The sequence below is a fragment of the Eucyclogobius newberryi genome, unplaced genomic scaffold (genome assembly GCF_026437365.1).
Source record: "Eucyclogobius newberryi isolate DKJ021-1_F unplaced genomic scaffold, fEucNew1.0.hap1 SCAF_9, whole genome shotgun sequence".
NCBI lineage: Eukaryota > Metazoa > Chordata > Actinopteri > Gobiiformes > Gobiidae > Eucyclogobius > Eucyclogobius newberryi.
This window is the reverse complement of record NW_027316532.1, coordinates 31795549-31819674: the sequence shown is the minus strand read 5'-3', so window position 1 is coordinate 31819674 and position 24126 is coordinate 31795549. Positions and strand designations below refer to the sequence as shown.

Below are 24126 nucleotides of genomic sequence, written 5' to 3'. Positions count from 1 at the left end.
AAACATTTGTTCTGCAGTCTAATGCTTAGAGCCAAGGGCACATTCACATTTACTAATCGCAAAATATATTTAATTGACTTGGAAATGTATGAGGGCACCACAGCTTGAACATAGTGAGATAGGTCTGAGGTTTGAATCGCTTTTCAAGCAGACAAATGTATCCACTGGTGGTGCAACAGATTTTGGCAGCCTTTAGTGTAACTTAACTGCCAACTTACTATCCTGCCCATTTTAAAATTCCTTTTAATTAGCTTTTTTAAATGCAAAAGTTTGCTTCAAACTGACTAAAGATGGGAGCAGAACTAGTGTCTCTTTAAATTTAACTGACTTTAATAATGCCTTTTAAACATCACTCAGCTTACGCACGCTCAAGAACAGACAACGGATGAGAGATAATTTAATCTTCAGATAAAACCAAAAAGCAGCGACAAAGATCTCTCACAGAAAACAGAACACTTTAATCTCTGCGCCCCCGGGGTGAGAGTGAGATGGAACGATGCACAGCGAACAGCCCACTGATACCGAAATTGATATAATTGAATGTGACTTATTTTCTGTGCACACTCAACTTCCTGGGCCTCGGTCCATCTGTATGGAGACTTTTGCCATAATCACCAAAACTCTGACGCCTCATACCGCACTCACTGCACGCCGCACACACTTGCAGAGAACATCTGGAGTGTGCATCAGTGGACCTACCCCAGTGCCAACCTGCCTAATAGACTATGGAGTCAATTATAAGAGCGTTGAAATGTGCTGGCTTTAGCGCTAATGGTGCCATCTGGATAATGGCAGGTTGGAGCGAGGGAAGTTTTGCATCTTACTCTTACCTGTTCAACTGGGAGTGTCTCTTGTGGTCACTGGTCTGTCGGTGGGGCAATGGACTAGAACCAAGGAGGCTAAACAGTTTGCAGTATTTTAATGAAGTTCTCTTTTTGGCATAAATTGAGTTCCTTGTGTGTCCAATCCAGGCTATTTCACCCCTGTCCTCATGCAAAAACATTCTTCTGAATGTAAATTGTGAATCCCCGTTTTATAGAAGTAGTTTTTCCGTAAGCTAATTACACTTTCTGACCCACCGTTTAGTCACAGCTTGGTGGCAAAAAATAGCTTTGCTTTTCCACTTTCAATTCCATGTGAAGTTGTTTTCCTTTGTTGAAATAGTGAACTTTCCAACAACTGTCGTATTGTGGCATTTTACTTCCAACACAGAAAAACTCTATAGCCTGGAGCACATTGCAGCGGTATCAATTTCCTCTCTACAGCGGGTGATATTTTAACAAATGTGATCCCGCAACTGCCGGTAAAGCTGAGGGCCAGAGAGGTGCAGGGTTATTTATTGAACCCTGGGAGGAGTGATGGCAGGTAGAGGGAGGCAGAGAGATCACAAGACATCCAGATTGTCCCAAAACACATGGGACTAGAGAGAGTCCACAGGCAGAAGAGGGCAAGAATGGGATGGTCGCCCGCTAGATAGATTGAAAAACACATTTACTTAGTGTCTGGCATAGCACTGCGGGTAAAATCCAGCTTGGCATGAAGGACAATTTGAAACCAAAATCTAGCAGACCCACTAAATGAAGGACACCGAGGGGAATGGAATGGAAAATAACTGCATTATCTGTGCAGTTATCAGCTTTTCTTTGATAAGATAATAAAATATAATGATTAGTCTATGAAGTATTCACATATTATTATGTCATTATGTGTGTATTCATAAAGTGTTAATTGGCAAGAATGTGAGCATGGTGCCTTTCTAAAAAAGAAAAAAAAATAAGATGAGGGGGTTAAATCTGCTCTTTCCATTATGTTTTCAGTCATTATAAATAGGTAGTTGTGTTAATATTTTAACTTAGTCTTTGTGTTATGCTTCGTATTATTTATCCTTGGTGGGATGTTTTCTCTCAGTTTCTGTGTTCCACTTGTCAAGTCCGTAAAAACTATGAGTAATACATTACAGTTGATGGACTGTAACGACTCAAAACAAATAATAAACCAGGAAAGTGCTCAAATCAGCAAAAGTGTGGATCAATTTAACCCAGACATTGTTATTACATATAGAGTTTATAAAGCATTGTTTGAGAGTGATTTTCTGCTTTTGTTGTCATTAGCTCTGTGTAGATATTAGAAAGCTTAGATTATTACAACAGCACATTTATAGTAATTACAGAGGCTCAGTAGAGAGACACAGAAACAAAAGGGAATCAATATTTTAACTGTCGGGTATCAAGCTTTAGCCAAATGCTGGGGACAACCATGTTGGACTGTTTCATTCTGATAAATTTGGGGTTCTGAAATGTTGCCCAAGTTTCCAAGAAGGAATTTTGAGATGTAAGAGCATTCCAGTGTGAATTTAAAAGTCTGAACTCGGAAAATCCAACCTCCGAGGACAATTGGAACGTAGCATAAGCTTTGATATAAACACTGTTTATCGGTATACGTGCCATCAAAAGATTGCAAATGCAATTGCATAGTTTTGAATACAAAGCATCCACATAATTTTTTTGCAATCTAAATTTGGCTCTTGGTATGCAGAAATGTTGAACCAATATATCATTAGAGAGAGCTTTAATTGAAGGCAAAAACAGTGAGCAGATTCCTAAGATTTAAGACAAAACAAATAAGCTTTAATTTGTTATTTTTGTACGGGAAAGGGTTAAAGAAATACGCAAGAGGGCTAACGGCACTCTGACAAATGGAGAACGCGGTATATGAACCATGAAATGAACACTCTGGCAATTGGAAGGCAGCAGGCTTTCAGCACCATGGTCAGCAACAAAGTGCCTGCAACAGCTCACTGCTTGAGTGATGGCATTCACATGGCTAAAGAGAGCCAGCAAGAACAACAGAGGATGGAGGGAAATACAGTCCACAGAAGCTGCAGATAAACACAGATGAGATATAGCGCACGGATTAGACTGCAGATGAGCAACAGCCATGTATGTGTGCTTAAAAGAACAAAATTAAGAATCAAAGACAAAAACAAGTCATAAAATATAATTTTAAAGACAATAGAGGTATTTTTAGGGAAGGTGTAAAAAGTAGCTGTCAGCTTGTCTGTCTGGGAGTCAGGTGCAGTGCAGTGGGTTTATCAGGCCCAAGCAGAAGGCAGAGCTGAGATAAAGTTGGAAGGAGAAAATCACTTCCACCACCTGGCCTCCCCCACCGCTTGTAAATGTGGCATTTTCTCATTAATTGTTGTTGTGGTGCACTATACAGCCATTAAACAGTAAATAAGACGTTAAGTATGCAGGCTGCCACGGTGCCCCGAGCCAAGACCTGTGTACGTTTCAGTGAAATGACCCTAACCCTAACCCCCGAAGCACGAGGCGGAGGTTAATGCAGTTGAGCAGATGACGGACAGCTACACCTCTACAGTCACACACACACACACACACACCTACACACACACACACACACACACCTACACACACACACACACACACACACACCAGATGTATGTAATGGAATATGCTGTTGCACGTTAAATAAAAGGAAAAATTCTAAATGTCCAGGATCAATCTGTGAGAATAATAAAGGCCAAGATGTCAAGGAAAAAGTACTTGAACTTATTAATATAGTATGTGTCATTTACATGGTCTATAAGTACAATAGAATGTAGAGTTTATAGAACTGTAGGTCTTAAGTCACTTAGCCAATTAAATTATTGCTGGTGTCTTAGTTGACAAAAATTTAGTTATTAGAGAAATTATTTTACTGGAATTATAAGAAAAAAATTAAGTTTTTATCCACCCTCTTTATGCATGAATACCTAGTTTACAAGTATTATTCTGTACAAATCGTTATTTTTGTATAAACACCTGTGAGCTTGTGTGAATGCAGTTTAGGTCAGATATTTGGTCAAATATTTAATAGCTTAGAGAGCTTTTGCCAGCATCACAACTGGCCCATTTTAAATCGCGCACCAAACTGTCTTTAGGTGACCAAGAATTTTCTAGGTTGCATTCACAATACAAATTGTAGTGGACTGCTTTCAATTGGGGACCAAAATCAGCAACAGCCCTAATTCTCAGTATAAATCAGGAACTTCAGTTTTTATTAGCAAAGCGTCTGAGTAAAGCGTCCCTTCAAAGACAAACTAAACTTGTCAAACCTCTTTTTTGTCACATAGAGTGGTCAACAAATTCTAATTTCAGACCTGTGAAATACCAAATACACTTAATGTGATCTCAAGCCTTATCAGCCCACAGTTAAGCTGGCCATGTTACTTAAATGATACAAGCCGTGTTATAATTATTTGCCTCATTAACTGTGCGCTAATTAACGATCACATACATGTAAAGATTAAAAAATTAAATTAAATTATACATGGCTCTTCAGGGATGATCTTGCAAGCTCCAATGTTAAGGCGGGTCACACACTCTTTCAAACACATATTTAACCTTAAATTAGATCAGTAAAAAAATAATTAGTGAGTGGGATGAAAATACTATCTAAAAATCCACATGTTCTGGCTGAAGGAATGGAGTGTCAGAACAATGATACTCGTCACTATCAATGCGCAGTGGGGGCTGGGGTAGCTCTAATTTCCATTAGCGGCATAATTAAAGGGTTCTATCTCAATACAAACAAGCACAGAAATGCTTTGTTCCTTCCCACCCACCTTCCAGTCTATCAACGGCTGCTCACATGGGGGGCTATTAAATCATTCTTGATTACGCATTTGTCACATGAGAAGCGTTCTGCCTACTTTGTCGGAGCACGGCATTTATTCAGCAACTACCCATTATATGTCCAACTTCTGTCTTCCACGTCTTCCCCCATTTCTTTTTTTTTCTCTCTTTGGTCCTGGACATTTCAGGCATTTAATTTGATGTGCACTCACTGAAGTCTTGTAGAGAGGAGAGATGTCCCTCTGGGGATTGGGAGATTTGACAGCGCATAGAGCCTGTCAGTGTGCTGTGGTGGCTAACTATGATAGGACAATTAAAGGGAGGGGGGGTGGAGCTATTTATGTGCCAAGCTCTACATGAGATGAGTTGGAACAAGGTAGATAGCATGCGGCATCCCCAAGAATAGAACACATGAGACACATCAAATGGGTAGCACTATGGATATCGGCTTTGGTGTTTCGTGTCTTGTGGTGAATTCAAAGAGAAAGATGCATTCAGGTATGAAGGTTCTCAAACTGTTGTAGTTGTAGTTCCAATGGTAGTACGCAAAGTAGGGCTGTCACGATACAAACATGTCAACTAAAACTTTAAGGAAAAGGTTTGGTCAATTAAAGACTGTAGGAATTAATAAGCATTTAATATTGTAATGCATTAATATACCTTTCATTGTTATTGCATACTGGACACACACACACACCGCACATTCTTGCTCTGTCTGCTTGTCTCTGCTCCCCCTACCAGCTTCTCTGTCTGGGTCGAGGGTCACATCTCATGACCATAGGAAGTCCTGGAAGGTACAGCCTGGTACGGCTGGTGCCAGAGAAGATCCACCTTCTTATGAATATTCATATTCTTTGTCCTGTGTGTGAGAGGCCCCCAGATGAGGAGCAGACGTCTGATGGGAACTTGTGAGGGACCGAACATGCATTTTTAATCTGTTAGTTTTGTAATCGTAGGGAATAAATACTTTTATTTACCAAATCTTGTCTTGTTATTCTCAGAATAATTAGAACCTAACAAGACATACAGTGCCAATTAGTTGACTAAAGGGGACAATAGTTTGAGTGCGTCAGAAACTCTCAAAGCTATTCTGTATCTCTATGAACTGACATGATACACATATCTGACCCAAACTGCACTCGCAAGACTACAACTGCAGTATATATGTAGAAAAGTCACAGGAAACTATTAATTTATATGTAAAAATGCAGATTAAACACAAAATGAATTACCTTAATCATCATCTTACCCTATTCATACCTTAATCGTTTTGCTGTTGTCCCATACAAATACTTATTATCTAAATAAAGTAATTAGTTACAACAAATGTTGGTTGACTAAAACACCATCAACCGATTCATCAACTAAACGATTAAAGGCCGACAGCCCTACTCAATACCGATATTGAGACTGTAACGATTAGTGGTGAGCGCTATTGACAAAAATAAATATCTATATTTTAATTTTATTTTTGTTGTATCCTGATAACAATAGTCAGAGGTTAGATGTTCCCCACCAGACTAAGTAGCTAATTTGTAGCTACTGCAGTCCGTAAAATATCACCTTATACAAATAAATGTCACAGTTTATTTTATTTTAAATCAGCTCTTTTTGTACTATATATTTTTTACATATCTTCAAAACAACACTAATGGTAATACACCATATTCATGTGATTATTTCAGTTTCAATACAAGTTTTAGCATCAATTAGTAGTAGAAATTAGTTTTTGTGGTTGTTTTATGACATCCCAAACATGTCTTCTGGTATCCTTCTTTAAAAGTCTTGTTTTTGTTCTGACTGATTTAGATTTGATTTATACAGAGTTTAATCTTTTCTGAAGCATAAACATTTTGAGAATTACTGTGCTAAATCTTTGTGACTTTGCAGCAGAGTGGCAGGACAAGGGAGCGCCACATATTTTAGAGTTAGTTATTGTTTGTATGTTTAAAAGAAAGCAATACACACAACAAATAATGCAACCAAAAGGCTGTGTGTGCATCACTATATTCTACGCAAACCCACACTGACCATGAGAGTTCAGAAACAGCATTCATGTCTTTGAGCTGTTTCCATAGCCTTCTTCTTTAGTGAGCTTACAGTAGCCGCAGCGGTTTGGTGCATCCCCAGAGAGGCTAAATCTCCACATAAAAAGATCAACATCTGTTTGCTCTCAGACACTGCTTCCAAACCTGCCACTAAACAGGAGACTCTATTCATCTCACATTGATCTGAAATAATTTAAGGGCATTTCCTCAAAAATGTACTCCACAAACCTGTTAAGAGTTTGCATTATTATTAGCTAACTCAGACTTGTATGATTGATTTGTGGATATTTGTGGATGAGTAATCCTGCAATGTCTTGTATTTAAGAATATGGATCTGATGAGACACGATTCCCACAAGACCAGACAAGACAGGACACATTGTTCCAACTCATGTTAATGCTCAGAACATTTCTGTTAATCACCAACATCTTATCTATGCCCACTCCTCCTTATTTACTTGTGATTATTCTAAAAAATTATGTTGACTCCGGCTCAAACAAGTTGCATTCATGAAGTAACCCTTGTCCTAAAAGAAAAACAAACAGGATGTCAATGGACTAATTTTAGATGACTATTGTGGTTAAAATGAACAAAAGAAAACATAATAACTGTCAATAATATCTATCAGTGGCGTAAATGTAATTTTTCAATTTCAAATAAACCTCTCAGGTAGAAAAAAATACATAGGTGAATAAATAATATATTCTTTTAGACCAAAATGTATGAGATGTATGAATAAGGGAATCAATTCACAGTATATGAGTGTACAATATACAGGCCTTGAGTGAAAATATGTGGTTACATTCCACCCGTGTTTCCTGGTTTTGGTTTCACACATACTCACACACATTGCAGCCTGCTCTCTGCCGCTTACACCTATTGACTCAGTACATCCCAACACTCCACTCATGAGTCTGAAGCCTTTAGTTATGGTCATTCAGATCACTGGCGAGATAGATCCTGCAGGAGAACACACTGTAACACGAAAGTACAAGAATGTAGTAGTGACTGGAGACGGTGGCTGTCAATGTCTCCTCTCTTTGGCAAGGCATCAATACAGAGCGCACAAACCAATGACAGCGGAGGCTAAATGAGAGCCAATTTGATTTTGAAACCCTGTCAATCTAACTTAAAGTCTATATGACAGGATCTCATGTTTTTCTAATTATGACGTTGTTTGCCGGGATAGTCCCCCGGGGAAAATAATGACCATAGTTTGCCATCAGTGAAGTTGCAGTTTGTGAAGAAAATCTGACGGATTCTACAACAGAGTTCTACAACAGAATACCTCCACCTCTGTCATCAAAAAGCGCCATTCCACCAACGATGCAGCGACAACTTGCAAGGAACTTACACGATGAAAATTATTTTTCAGATCATAACTATTGCATGATGTAAGTGGACTTTGGCCCTTGTTTACAATCTGGTTGCTTAGTAACAGTTGTGGAATTACGGTACCTTTACCCAAGTCATACTTGCTTGCCATGACATCCAGGAAGTAACATCAATAACATCACCAAAATTGCCAAATTGGAGAAAAACAGACAAAATGTTTGGCACAATCTTAAATATACAGTAATCATATTCCCTTTGTTTTACTGAAAAGTGTAGTCTAATGTGTCATATGAACTGATAGTATAAGTATAAGCATTAAAAGTCCTACCATGAGGAATTTCTGCTGGTGTTATTCTGCAGAACAGTAATTAATAGGCTTATTTAACAATACATGAAAAATAATTACTGTGTGATTGCTATATGTTAATGTTACGTATACCATAACCTTCAACTTGCAATTAAAGGAACTTGCTACACTGACACTGAAAAGTCTCACAACATTTGACAGAACTTTATATTGGAACTCAAACCCACAATGGACAATACATAGTAGCTCAGATAATAGCTTACAATACTTGCAATTCAGTTCAATTTCTCTGTCAAAAAGCAGCGGAGTCGAGGTGTTTTAGATGCTGAAATTTATGACAAGCACTTTACAGTTGTGACCTCTTCAACTCTCACAGGGTCACAAAACAATGGCTCTTCACAAGGTCTGTGTTTGAAAGTCGCATTGTGCATTGTGTTGTTATTGACTTCTGCATGTGACACAAAGCGAGTCAAATAAAAAAAAATTGAGGGACACTGGAAACAGATGATGTACTATGTGCTACATCAAAGCAAAAATATCAGAGCTGAAACTGGTAAGCTGTGCTTAGAATACTGTCCAACAGAGAAACACATGATCTGAAATGTGTTTAAAACAGTTAATGTTTAGTATACTTTCTATCTTTGGTAGGTTACCGTTTGACATTTTCCTTATAAGGTGGTACTAGAAAACAGGCAAATATGAACATATCGTATTTGCTGCTATGTGGCTGAAAGTTTTAACAGTCCTATGCAACAATGGACAAACAACCAACAATCTATGGATTAAACAAAGGTTGAAGTTAAAAGTATGTTTGGCTGTCGTGGGTTAACAATTTTTCTTATGGTAAATTTGCTTATCTGAACACAGTGGGTTGCGGTATATGTGGTGTGGCCCACAGGCCCATAATAATGCATGTAAATTGAGGTTGTACTTGAATAATTGTATCCAAAAATAATAGCAGGCATAAGTGACAGTATGCGTGTCAACATTAATGGCCAATATTATGCAAAAAAGGTATCTTGAAAACCTGGCTTCAGCTCACAGCTGATTCTCATGTTAAGATTTACTTTTGTTTTCCACACATACTTGAGGCACAACACTGTGCTTTTGCTTTTACTACAGGGGAGGGAGAGAATTATGGCAGATTGGATAGTATTTTCGTTTTGGCTGTAACTTTATGCTGACTCTGTTTGGCTGTATTTTAACAATGCCACATTTACTTTCAGTTTACTTATTTACCTGAACCAATGAGGACAATGAAAATCTGGACCTTCAGTTCTTCTTTATCGGTAAACTGATATACTGTGCACCTGCGCTGTTACGTCTTTGCTGTGTATTTATTGACTCATTGATGAGATTAATTTAAAGCCAAGGCAAAACACCCGTCTGTTCAAGACTCAGGCCAAGTCTGATGGCACAACACGGTCAAAGTTCTTAAAAGGCAGGGGGTGTGTAAACATGAAATAGTTCATCATTAAACAGTTAAATGACACTGGGCTGGTGCTTGAAACTTCATTAAAATGTATAACGCGCTTACCGTGGTCACTTATATTGCGGTTACAGCGACAGCCCTAAAAGTCTGATAATTCAGTAGAACAGCATATTTCCCTCAAATGGCACACATTACAGTAGTATCTTGTCAGCATCATCCCAGAACAATAAAGCAGCAGTCAACAGACAGCCTCAGCATCAGAGCGCTGTTAAATTACAGGCCTCAGCCTCCCCTTCCCCCTCCAGGACCTACTCTCATCTCCAGCACCAGGAGAACAATCTGCAGAGTAATTAGCTTGCACCAACACACACTTACAGCAAGAAGGAGGACGTTTGGCTTGATTAAATTATTAAACCGCACAAACAACTAAACAAAAGCAGCATCAAAGCGGCACTACGGCTTTCCTTCAAACGCTACTCGCTGTTCTCTAAATACACACAATGCAGGAAAACGTGTTCTCCCAAGCCACCAGTTGGCATAATTAGCTAAATGTGTATGTTTGTGTGTGTTTGCTGTGATTGGACCTTCCTCCCACTGCTATCTGAAATAACCAAGTGTTTAATGACAATGATGCCAGGGAACCCTCGGCTCTCTCTCACACACATGTACACACACACACACACACACACACGCACATTAAACAATATTCTAATTACAACATTTAGAACTCCCCCTTGCCTTCTACCTCCATGTCTGAAAATCTGTGAATCTGAATTGAATTTAACCCAAGTTGAGGGCTACGCTGGCATGAAAAGACTATTTGATTAGTGCGGCAGTTGTTTCATTTGTGCTGCAGCAGATTGCGCGGTCTCTCTATCTACTGTGCAATCTGTATTCATTTGTGCAAAAGGATGATCCATGTCTCCACACCAGCATCAGCTCTTCATGCAGATGTGACAGCAGCAACCATCATAGCCCCATCACCACATCCAAGTGGAAAACACAGACAGGACTCTCCTTATTTTAGAACACAGGTTACACCAGCAAAATAATTCCTTTCAACAACAAAAATGTCTAAATGAAAACATGAACATATTCACTGTTAGAGAGACATTTAATTTAATTGCATAGGCATTACCAGAACCTCTGTAGTAGATCTTTCAAAAGTAAAGAGGACCTGTAACTCCAAATGTCCTTACAACTGTAGGAATAACTCAAAGATAAAATAACAGAAAGTGCACTCTTGCCTTTTAATTACTGTGTGTATAATTTATGTCCACCCTTCAGGACCTTCAAGATTGTAGAAATCACTCAACTCAGAATCAGTTTTATTTGAATACAGCAATTCTCAATAGCTAAAAAAGTATATCTGCTTTATTTCAAAACATGCCCTTGGGTCTGAGCCTCTCTTTTTAAGTGAATCAAGTTAAAAATAAGTCAGTGAATTTTGATAAAGGAACCTTGCGTCAGCAGAGATAACCCAGGGAAAACTAATTTTGCTATCAGGAGGACAATTTGAAAATTCATTTGGTGCTGTTGTCATATTCCTTTGTCCATGTCATTATAGAGTGATCTGGGGAGCATCAGCCTGACAATGGCTTCCTCTTAACAGCAAAAAGGGCACTTCTGATACCCCACCCCCAACTGATGTCGGAGGGATATTTTAAATAGTGCTTGAGTAGTTCCAGAAGTTTCTGACTGGGTTTGAAACTAGGAACCTTAAACTTTGTAGTCTGATGCAAAGCGTTTTAAGTGCAATAATCCTTTTGGCAGATTTACACAGAAATGTCTTTAAGTGCGGGGAACACTAGCTTCTAAGGAAATGGCAGTCCACACGCACGGGACACATGCCTATCTACCTTACACCATGCAGCAGCAGAGCCACAGCGAAGGGCAGCAATTCACTTAAATACCAATGACAGACTTTGACACGGTGGGACACACGTTTGCACATGTGTTTGAGCATGTCGCCTGTGTGTTCCGACGTATGGATGGACCAGATATGAGAGGTGGATTAGCCAGCCTCACACACCTTGTAGCTCTCCACAGGCCCCCAGCACAGAGCATATGTGACTCGCCACGAGAATTGTCGGACCATGTCGGCCTCGGTGAAACTGAGAAAAACAGCATTTTACTTTTTTTTCCCCAAATTTGTGATTTTCGTTTTTTTGCAGAATGTGCTAGTTGAAGTTATGAATAAGCCCCTGTGTGCTTCAGATAACACTATTGGTTGTCTTAAACGTATACATTAAGCTGTTAAAAATGTGGAGTTTTCGGGTCTTTTTCCTGCTCTCCTGGGGGGCATCACCTTTTTCTAGCCAACGTGTTGTTTACATTTTCCACCAATCAGCTGTGATCCGCATGGCTACAGCTGCGTGCTCTGCGTGCCCTGTGTGCTTCTCTCATTACTCCAGACCGTCTGCAGAGCACAGTCTTCAGAGCTTACATTTCCTGGACTACATTGCAACGGAACTGTTTACTCAGGTACACTTTTACTTTACTACTAAATTATTGCTTTAACGCTGTGTTTTAAGGCGGTCTCGTGATCACTTTAGAATCTTACTTGTCTGCTCCGGTGGAGCTAATGCTAAGCTAACATGTTGCTTCAGTGCACTCTGCAATACGGGCTTAATGTGACTACTTGCTGTTATCACCATGTTATCGGGTTATTTTTCAGCGTGGGTTGGCCCGCGGGTTGTGTGGGTCGTGCTTTGTGTCTATTTTATGGTGCTAAACCGGCTGTTACCCCCGCAGCCCGGAGCTAAACGCAGATATTCGGAGCTAAGTTGTAAGCTAAACTTTGCTATGTTATCGGGTTATTTTTCGGCGTTTTGTCTGTACAAATTATATACTTATGTAGTATTTCTTGACCCGTGGGTCGTGCTTTGTGTCTGTTTCGGCGTGGGAAGAGAAAAAAACTACAACTCCCAATACCACTTCTGGTCACGTGGCTTACGTACGTTGCACGTCACGCACGCACTGCGTCACTCGAACCAATCACGCGCTAGCCTGGCCATTATCAGCTTCCTGTGTGTCTCTGAGCACGGTGTTGGAAGAGACAACAGGACGGCTGAACCAGGTAAGCTTTGCGACTAAAACACCCGCTTTTAATCACTTTAATGTGCGCCGGTTTTAAACTTGAGTGTATGTTTATGTTTTGGTGTGCTGTTCTGCAAGTGTTTTGCTTTTACGAGCAGTGTTATCTCAAGTGAGCTAGCTAGCATCGCTAGCCGAGGGCAGATGTCCCAATATCTCCGCGTTTTGCATCTTAAATACACCGTTAACGTCACAATGTGAACTGTTATCTGTGAAGCGTGTTATTCCCATATTACTGTTAACCCTAATCCTTTTATCCCCCTTTTCAGAATTGGCAAAGACACCCTGACTGACATGACCTGTCTCTACGTGAAGTCTGCTAAGGAGCGTGGTAAGTGTAAAACATTATTTTGGTGATTTTTGTGTTTTAATGATTAGAGTATAATTAACCATAAGCAACATCTGTTTTTCAGGTGAGCCTGCAGTTTGTAAATCAAGCTTCAGATCACTGTGGAAACAGCTTCTCCCACACATCAGAAGCTGCAGGCCACGCACAGATCTCTACAACAGAATCTAATGTGCTGTCTTTCGGACCCTCACCGCCAGCAAGCAAAGACATCAGGATGCATTACAGCTTTGACTTTGCACAGCAGGTACTAATGATAGTGCAAATGCAGAATAGCAATTATAGAGACATATACGTCTTAATCAAATGTCATATGTATTAATCTAATCTCCTTTTCTCTCTCTGTCTACTACCCTCTGCAGACGGGGCCAAGCTTCACTACACAATGGACATCCACTTCCTCATTGCTGGCCACACCAAATTCTCCCCTGATTGCGGCTTTGGACTTATCAAGCGAGCATACATGAAGACCAGGGTTGACACTTTGGAAGACATCGCTGAGGTTAGTTTATATTATTTGACTACTGTAATGTGTAAACATTAGCCTGGCAAAACTTCAGTGCTGCTCTCTGCTTAAGATATGTTTCTTCTGTTCTCATTTTTTTACAGTGTCGCCCTTGTCATCAGGTAGTGGAAAACAGCTCTCCTGAGTCTCACCTCAATATCCCACTTCTTCAGACGGCTTCCAAAGATCAAGAGTTATCAGCACTTCAGGTATTTATATTGAAACTCTCACGTTGTGTTAAAAAAAAAAAATAGTTAATGAGTGTTTTATGTGAAATAGTTAGCCATTTCTTAAATGTCCTGTTATTTGTTTACAGCTTTGATGCCAAGAGCCGAGAGTCACAGCACAGAAGAGTGCACAGACAAAGAAGAGGATGAGGATGTGATCTCTGATGTAATTGGACTCTGGTGGTGTACATATCATATCTATTATCTCATATCTCATATATTCAAGCCATGGACCCGTTGCAGTTCGTATACCTGGCCCTGGCATCTGTTTATAAGAGTTCTTCTATTAAGAGTGTTTTTTAAACTTCCTATAAGTTACTGTCCTTTCCCCCTGTATCTACTGCGTTGTAACATTAAAGGCTATTTTATCTTATCTTTTTTTGTTGTTTGTGTTGAATCATCAATGGTGCACTGAATCACCTGTGAATTATGTTTATCGACAAATGCAATGAACCCTATTCTCATTCTGATTCTTTGATTCTATTCAGGGCCTTTTGTAATCCAAGTATTTCCATTTTAATATAGTAACTTCTAATTCTGATTCAAGTCCAGTTACCATCAATAACAACACTCCTCTTGAGTCTTCAGTGACAGCTGTAGGGGGAGGTGGTGTCAGTGTGACAGGGGGGAGGGCTTATCTCAATGAGATGCAAATGAGCCCCCCTGTGACTCTGGGCTCGCTCCAGTGAGAAACTTTGGAAGCCGTTTTCTCAGTGAATGGGTTTGAGAGTTGTATACATTCAAATGACCACAACTTACTCAAATTTTATCAGATCTACATGAGTGAGACATCATTGGAAAGCTTTGAATTCACACTTTCAGAATCTGTGAATAACTCAAAATGTCTCCGGGTAGACATGTAACTGGGTTTCATACGGCCGGTCACATATGTCTGTCCTGAAGACTTCTAGCTACGTCACCAATGATTAAGGCTTGATCATACAGGAGCACTTCAGAGACCTACCTGTCCTCCTCCTCTCTGAAGGACAACACAACACCACAGCAACACACAAAAGCCTAAGCAGAGAAGTACAGCCCTTTTACAGTCCAGTTATTCATATGCTCGGAAAGTGTTGGTTTATCATAATAATTCATAGTCTGGTAATTTTTTTATTTCAGATTATTCTTTGTATTTTTCAGTGATGTGTGGAGTAATTTAAATCTACGTGCTCAAAAAACACCGAGTACCACTGAAGACATTTGGAACTACAAAATTGGTAGCTCTAATTGCTGTGTGGATCCTTACTTTATTATTTTCTTTTTTGGTGGGAATTCTTTAAAGAAAATTAAACATGAAACACAGAACAGAATAGAACACAACCAGTAAAATCCAAAAATAAAACAAACACAGGTAGCACTAAATACAAAATCCCAAAACAAAATCACTGCACATTTGATTCCACAGTCTGTCTAATTTGTCAAGTTCCAAATTAAGTCAAAATGTTATGTTATGATTTGTAGTGCACAATTCGTACACAAGGCCATTCAAAGTGTTTCACACAACAGGAAAAAAAGCATTAAAATCACAAAGACATGGCAGAAATCACAAAAAACATAATTTCTATTCATTCAATTCAATTCAACAATTTTGCTGATATGAATCATACATTTTGTCGATGCTTAGTGATCTGCCAGATGGAAAACCAAATCTATTGGACCACACTGGCAGACACTCCAGATATTCTTTCCCATATTTAATTGACATTGCCAGCATGACAGGTGTCTCAAAGATGGGCACATCACTGTTAGATTGATTCTTTCCAATGTTTGACCGTCCCTAGACGTCAGCGCATTATCTGCCTCTATACATGTCTGCTGAGCATATGTATCTTATGACGACTCTTTCGTCGATGTATCTACCTTATGTGTGGCGCTTTTATATCTTAAAAGACGGACCTAGTCTCGTCCGCCCCATCCCTAGATTTAGCTTTCACTAAACTAATGTCCCAGACAAAACTTGACCAAAGCTTTTAGTGTTAAAACTCGCTCTTGTTGGTGCGCCAGGCTCTCTCTGGTCTTTACAGTGGCCTTAGTGCCGTCTGACAATCTAACCAGCGTGTGTTCTAACCCTCTCCCCTGGCACCTGCTCTGTGGCTCCGCTCCGGACACCGGCACAATGGGCTATTGTGTCGAGCAGAATTATTTACATGTTCAATTGTAATTGTGACTGAATAGTTGTTTTAGAATTGTAAATATTTTTTAAAATAAAGACCTTTTAATTTAAAGAAATTGAAGTGGCTATCTGTCAAATTCTTTAAGTAAAATCACAGACATGACAGAAATCACATAAAATAGAAGAGTGCAAAGAAAATCATTTCAGTCAGATGCACAGCTAAAGAAAACCGTTTTTAGCTTGGATTTGAACATTGCCAGAGCAGAGGCCTGTCTCACATCTTCAGGAAGACTGTCCAGATTTTAGTTGCATAAAACTGAAACGCAGATTCCCCATGTTTATTCCTGACTCTGGGCACCAGCAGGAGGCCGGTCCCTGAGGTCCTAAGAGTCCTAGATGGTTCATATGGCACTAACATGTCCGAGATGTACTTTGGTGCTAGGCCATGGAGAGACTCGTGTACAAGCAAAGCTGCTTTAAAGTCTATTATCTGATCTGAGACCTGAGAACAGGACTAATGTGATCGTACCTCCTGGTTCTAGTTAGGACCCGAGCAGCAGTGTTGTACTACAGCTGTTTTAAATCTAATTTGGAAAGGCCAGTGAGCAGGCCGTTACAGTGGTCTAATCTACTGGAGACAAATGCATGGATAAGTCTCTCCAAGTCTGGTTTAGACTGAATCCTTTGCTGGTGGTGGTGGAGTGGCTGCTGATGAATCCTTTGGTGGAGGCTGTGGTTGTGGTGCTATTGATGTTGAAATATTGGCTTGGTCTCTGACTGATGGAGCAGAAATTCTTCTCTCATTCCTCTCTTGTCTAACTCTCTGCTTGGAATCCTGTCCAGGCCAAGTCCAATGCCTGAGAGCGTGGAGAAGGTTCTCTGTCAGCACCCTCACTCCACCTCTGCATAGGTGTGGGTCATTTCTCTTAAACAGGTCCTCTCGTTTCCAGAATAGAAAGCAGATATCTATGTAGTGCAATCTTCTAGGTGCATCCTCTTTGGACAGCCATGTGTTCAGCTGAAGCAGCCAGTTAAACTTGTTTCCTGTCGATATTTGGAAGAAGTCCACTTGTGAATGTTTTGATTTCCATTTTATCAAGCAAATCGAATATTTTTTCAAAACTTCACTCTGTTCCCCTTATATGTTCATTGCACCCACATGCGCAATCAGCAGTTGAGTCGAGTACTCCTCGATGTGTGGCCAAAACATTAGGAAGGAGTGATGTATGTTCCAAAGGGATCCATTCACTGTGTCCATGGCGTTTTGAGGCCAAAATAAGCTCTTAAAATCGAGTGGGATGGCAATGTCATAGACAATCTGTAGCGCTTTGTGGATCTATGTCCAACATTTTTTTTGAGCAACAGGACAGCAACAGGACAGTCCCAAAACAGTCATCCAACAGTAATAATTTCCTTGTGAAAATTGGATTCTTTTGACACTGTGTCATACATTCCCACTCTTCGGCTGTCAAAACAAGGTTACCTTCTCTTTCTCATTTTTTTAAAATATATTTAGTAGCGTAGCTACTCATTTTTTTATTAATAGCTGTAGAGTTTTGAATGGATGAGGTATTTTGCCTTGCCATACAAATCTTGAGATTGTTTTATTCCACTCTTTGAATAGCCTGGGGATGTTAGTTTTAGCTAACAGATGAAGGCAGTATTATGCTGAAATCATTTAGACACATCAACTCTTCTTGGTCTTTTCGTCCATTGGCTGTTGTCCTGGTGCGATGGCAGAACAGGTGGAGGAATTGGCTTTGGTGTATTTACTTTACAAAGTGCAAAAACGGAGGCGATTGGCTCCGGAGCTTGTCTGTGTCCCGCAGATACTTCAGAGGTGAGCAGAGTTCAGTGAATATCTTTATTTGTTCCAAGGATTTTTTTTATCGTTGCAGGGTTTGTTTTGGGCCTTTTTCCGGGTAGTGCGCAGGCACGTCACTAGCATGTAATCTCTGATTTGTTGCTGCGTCGCTTCTGCCGCAAAAAAAAAAATCAGCTTTTCCAACTTTTCTCTGGCTGTGCTGTACGCGCGTCCAAAGCGTTCAAAGCGTCTGACTCTCGAACGCTCCCGACGCACCGCATCCGATGCTCAAGACGCAGGATTTGTGCCACAAAAACGCGGGGCAGAAACTCTGGATGCCCAAGCCGCGTGTCCACATAGACGTTTACATAAAATACATTTCTTAATAGCTTTTTGTGAAGTGCAGTTGAGGTTACTGTAGTCTACTTACTGTGCAATTTGAAAATATTTGAAAGTAACTACTACTGCTACTACTACTACTACTACTACTACTAGAGAAAATGTCGCACAGTTGTAGATGAAGTTATGTCCATTATAGAACACAATCCTGGGCTGATGGATCCACTAGCTCAGATAAGCTCCAATTATGGAGACTGGCATTGATGTTAAACATGACAACCTGTGGCTGACTTCCCAGAAGAGCAGTCATTGTGCTGTATTTAGAAGAGGAGAGCAGGCTACATGAAGCAGGCATTTCTGGTAAGTGCAGCCCCTGGACCTTGTGCTGAGCCCTGACTGTCTCTTTGTACAAAGAAATCAATGTGGATCACATCCATTACAGCATTTTGCCTGATCTGTTTGTCTCCGTTTTACTTCCTCCTTTAGAGATATATTCTCAGCTCAGAGAAAAGACATCAGAATATTAATATGTATCTTTCAGTGTGATAAGTAAATTATACATTCAGAAATGTCACACCATTAAAATTGTCTGAAGGCCTTTTAACTCAATTAGCTCACATTATGTTATATTACTGACAAGTGATGTTTGAATCATAATATTGTACTCTTTGTGTTGTAAATGTATTCAACTGAACAAAAAAAAATGTCAAGAAAGTCTTCACAAGCTTCACAAATGTTTGACAGTTAAGATATTTTTATTGAATGTGTAGTCATAATTAACAACAACAACGAATATCCTCCTAGATGCAAGATTTAAGTGCAATTTGTTCACTATCTTTTGCAGTATTCTGCTATCATTATTCATAGGTTTTAGTTCAACCATTTTGAGGATGTTTACCATTTAAAAGAAGGGAGTGTCTACAGAGCTGCAGCGCACGGCCGAAACTGCATGGGTTTTTTGTGCCTCGGTTCCAGAAACTGCTGGGCTATTTGACTGCGCCGGGTTAGACCGCGCCGGGTTAGGGTTAAGGTTAGGGTTAGGGTTAGCCATGAGGCTATATGGCCGTGCTCCTGAAACTGCTGGGCTATTTAACCACGCCGCAGCTCTGCAGCCGTGGCTGCAGAGGGATTGATAAACCGTGCTTAAAACGGGCCAAAAATAAAAGAAAGAATGGATTGATAAACCACATGCATTATTCTAGTGCTGACTCCATAGAGGAGCAGTCTTTTTAGAAAATGTGCGGCTGCTTCCTGAAGCAGGACCTGCCACATGAGGAAAAATATATAAAGTAAGGTAGAGTCCACACAAGTCTAAGCCCTCTATTTATTTCTGCATCACTCAATACCCTTTTTTTTTAAATTACACAATGCAAGTTTACAAGTCCGAAGCTTTGTTCCAGAGCATGTGCTTAGACATGGAGTAATACCTGGCTCTTCCTCAGTGCTGATCATGCAGAGTGAACACCATGCTCAGTGCCATCCCTGGACAGGTGAGGTGCACAAATCAGCCCTGCAGCAGTGGCTGGAGTTGAAGGCACTTGCACTAGGTTTTACTGCCTGTCTTCCACCAATGGCTCCCCGAAGGCTCCTATGATAATAGCTCACAGCCGTGCCCTTCACGGAGCCTGACATCAAGCACAGCCCTTCAGCAGAATGGAATGGCATATCAACTTACCCAATGGGGTGTCATATCAACTCATCCACCGATTCCGCTCGTGACAGACACAGGCAGAAAGGAAATACAGGGGATAGGAGTTACATGTACAATTCAATGCATAAACCATAGGCAACTTTTACAGAGCTATTTTATTTCGGATATCATTTTTTAGTTTTTTTACTCCAAAAGATTTCACAACATCAACCTAGAGATGAAAATGCTTTTGTAACCTTGGATGCCTTTGCCATTCCCTAAAAGTATTATACAAATTTGCTTGTATTGAAGGAGCAAAATTCAAAACTGCATACAGTGCAGTACATATCAAGTAACAAATACAAGATGTTGATAACACACATATTAAGGATCAGCAACAAGTATGTTCACCAGCTCTTTGATTCAAGTCATTGGACAAGAAACACTAAATAATAAAAGCACATTTAAAAAGAGACATTTACCACGGTGACACAGTGACGCCAATTTCCACAAAGCTGCTAAGCTGATTGAGGCCAACCAAATCTGTTTCACCAGCTTACATTCCTTCAAAATAGCCATCTCACTTCCAATATCACAGGCTTTTACTGTTCCCCATTCCCCTGGCTCAGACTAAGAGTTAGCAAGGCTTAGCTGGATGAAACACTCCAGCAGGCTAGAACCTGCAGATATCTTTACAGCACAGCCTTTATTTACTAAGACCATTAGGCTGCCGCCATTTAATTTCTCAGCACTTTTTGTCTGGATATTACAACCCTTTGGACGCTAACTAAAGATTTATGTGGAATCAGATGATTGCAGACACAAACTTAATTGAGCCACTTGCACACACCTTGTATATAACCAGAAGAGTACCCACTGAGTAGATTACACTTACACGACTGATGAAGAAGGATGCAGGAGGAATACAAGGCTAAAGTGGGTGCGGAAGCCTTCATATGAGTGCTGGTCAGAGGAGTAATAAACTGTCTTTATCATAAATGTGCCAATGCTATAGTCAGAAAGAAGGTGCTCACAAGTTTTAATAATCTATTGTTGTCTATCTTATTCTCTGCCTAGCAGTCACTTTTTCTCATACAATTTCTGTTATTTTTGCCACAACAGCAAATATCCTGTTGGCCCGAGCTGCAGCCTGCTGCTTGTGGACTATCTGGCCCTGGGATCGATCCGGCTTCAAGCCTAGGCCTCCCATTCATCTCACAGCCATAAAATGTGATTAGTGCTGACTACAGCACTGCAGGGAGATGGGCTGATAGGCCAGATAGCCTCCGATAGGCTCCGATAGGCTGTGGCTGCGCAGGACACTACAGGAAAAGAAGCAACAGTATGCTCCACATTCATCCTCTCACTGTGACTTTGGCTTTCATCTTATCTTTGCGGGTTTCTACCAGACATTGTGTCTTGTGTCATTGACTGCCTGTGCCTTCATAAGCAGGTAAACTGGTAACCCAATGTCCAAGTTGTTGTTTTTTATAAAATGTGTGTACCAAATGTGTAAAATGTAATTCTTGGAAAGTGCCAGTATTAGTACGAGTTGTTTACAAAAAAAGAGCTGACCTGTGATTCTCTGACATTTTCCACAGTGAAGTTGAACCAGACCCTGAAGCGTGGGTTGCAGGTGTCAGGTCGAATGAAAAGGTCAAACTCAAAGTCACTGATGTAGTCCACATGCCCGAGATTTCCTGCACAAAAGCGTAAAACATGAATTCAACATTAAGAACAAAAAATAAATTAAATTAAATTGCAGTTCATTGTCTAGTCTTGAAGAATAATTCCACCATAAAGACATTTTAGAGAGAGTGATAGCCTGTTAATGCCCACTGTCCCTGATCAAGGACGATTTAGGGTTTTGTTGCAATGGAGAAAGAGTTTCTCTTAAGATACAGAGACATGCTATATTGTTGGAAAGCTTCGGGGGAAAAAATATTTGTAAAATTACAATTGAAATACATAAGGCAAGGATGGGAAAATAGGTGGGCCTTAAGGGGATTCAGTGATATGGATTGACAAACCACCCACCGACATGTGTGAATATGCCAAATTAAAGACTAACACATCATGTAAGGATAAACAGAGTGTAGTTGTACAGTATAATTAATCCAGTGGGAGTACTGTCTATACATCAGATTCCCGGCTGTCTATAAACTGTCAAAGATGACTTAGAAACACATGACATATTTGCAATTGCAAAATACACAAACCGTAAAACAGTGTGAGAGAAGTGTGACCATAACTAACTATAATAATAACATTTCATCATAATAATATATAGAATAAAGATATAATTGACGATGTTCCAGAGGATGCTTCACTGTGTCTTATACACTATTTGTATAGTGTATAGTGATTCCGGCTATTTAAGTTATAGCTATAAGTTCTGCTTCCACTCTTCTCGTCTTATCTTTTTCATCATCACCGTTTTTAGCCTTTGCAGAGCTTCCATAGCCAATGTTAAGTTGCTCTAGGCTTTAGTAGTAGCAATTAGTAAGAATCTATGTCTGTCTCCCCTCACCATCAAAATATCAAAATATTACAATAGGCCACATTTCATAACGTCACAATATATCATCAGGAATATGATAGCACAGTAGTTTGTAAACCTATTCACAATTTGATTTGGTGTGAGACACACAATTTAGAAGTAGTTTTCTCTGCTATGAACTTAAACCATTTACCTGTCTGACACTTAATGTATCTTATCAATTTGCATTCATGTTATTCTATTTACTTTCTGGCACTGTTGTTTAAGTAACACAACATTAAATAACCTTCTCCACAGAATAAATGAAAGATGATTTTATATAATGTATTACTGATGCTAATGGCCAGCGGCAGAGCAATCCAGAAGCATTGAGAGCAGATAAAGGCCAGAGTAAGCAGAAGGCGGATGTGCCGGACCCAGCTGCAGCGAACACAAAGCAGGCAGGCACCTGTCTACACACATGTCATGGAATGATCTTCTCCTTCACTCAACTCACAGACATTCACTGGCCTCACACTGTCCAAAGCACACTATTAGGTCTAGTAACAGTGATAACAACCTCCTAAGGTTCAACGGCCCCAGAGTCGACCCTCCTGTACACGTTTGTTTCAGTGAGAGAACCCTGGGGAAACCTACACAAAAATGGGATGAATAAGCAACTAAAACTTAGTCAGCCAAGGATTCAAACCCAGACCTTCTTGCTGTGAGGAAAGAGTGCTTTTCACTATGATCAATAATAATATAATTAGTGGTATACAGTTGCGAAACAGTACATTCACAAGACTTTTTCAAAGCCATCTAAGATCTTGTCCTATGTTTAGAAAATGTCTTATTGTTGTTATAGGATTGCTGTTAATAGGCTCTATATTTGCATAGTGAATAACAGAGACATAGTGATATACTATAAAATGAAAAAATTAAATACATACACCAGGGCTGGGTTTTAGGGCTTGTCCTGGTGGTTGGGGATTACATTTAATACAATATTAAGTTAATGTAATAGCTAGTTTGTACAGGCATAGTTAGTTAATAGTTAGTTTGCACAGGCACAAAAAAACACTACATAAACGGTATTGTATAGATAGTGGCAACTTGTCTCATTCCCATTTAAAAAAATATTTTGTATTTTAGACAAAACCTGAACAATCCTGGGAGCCACTGCCTTAGCATCTGCGCACTGCGGTGTGGGTGGCACAGACAGCAACCATGGGTGGCTGCATTATTGAGCCTGATGCTAAAGCTTGACGTGAGAGATGACTGCTGCCTCAAGGTTAGAATTACATGTGCAGTGCGCAGAGCTGCAGCAATATGACATGTCATTGATCTATGGTTTAATTTTATGGTAGCCAACTCCATATTCAAACTTGACCCTTTTAAATCAATCAGATATCTGGCTGTATTTAATAAAATTGCCTCACAGCAAGAATGTCGCAGATTCGACCCATGGGCTGAACAGAGCCTTTCTGTGCGGAGTTAGCATGTTTCTCCTCATGTCTGTGTGAGTTTCCTCCGGGCACTCCGGTTTACACCATCAACCCAAAACATGCTCCATAGGTCGAATGTCAATCCTGACAGGTTGTCCCATCAGCACGGTTTGAAGGATGGGTCCAATGTAGTGGACACATTTCCCCATATTTAGTCGTGTCCTGTTGAAATGTTCTGTTGCTACAGGTGTTAAAAAAAAAAAAAAAGATTCAAATACAATGGTTCACAAGTTTACTCTTTGTGCCTTTCTGATTCTAAGAGAAGATGAACACCAGAATGTTGTGAAAATGGGAATGAGGCTGCATCATTACACAGGGCCACAGGC

General features: G+C 40.0%; 1 protein-coding gene across 2 annotated transcripts in view; it reads right to left on the bottom strand.

Annotated features, from left to right (window-relative positions):
• agbl4 (AGBL carboxypeptidase 4) overlaps nt 1–24126 on the bottom strand; it is a 227709-nt gene that overhangs the window by 188265 nt on the left and 15318 nt on the right. Inside the window, exon 3 of one of the 2 annotated variants that reach the window (XM_072438010.1) lies at nt 21392–21516. In XM_072438010.1, coding sequence (XP_072294111.1) covers nt 21392–21516 — 125 coding nt within the window. Of the gene's footprint in view, nt 1–19861; nt 19892–21391; nt 21517–24126 lie in introns of those variants that run through there. The other variant, XM_072438011.1, reaches the window with a different exon arrangement.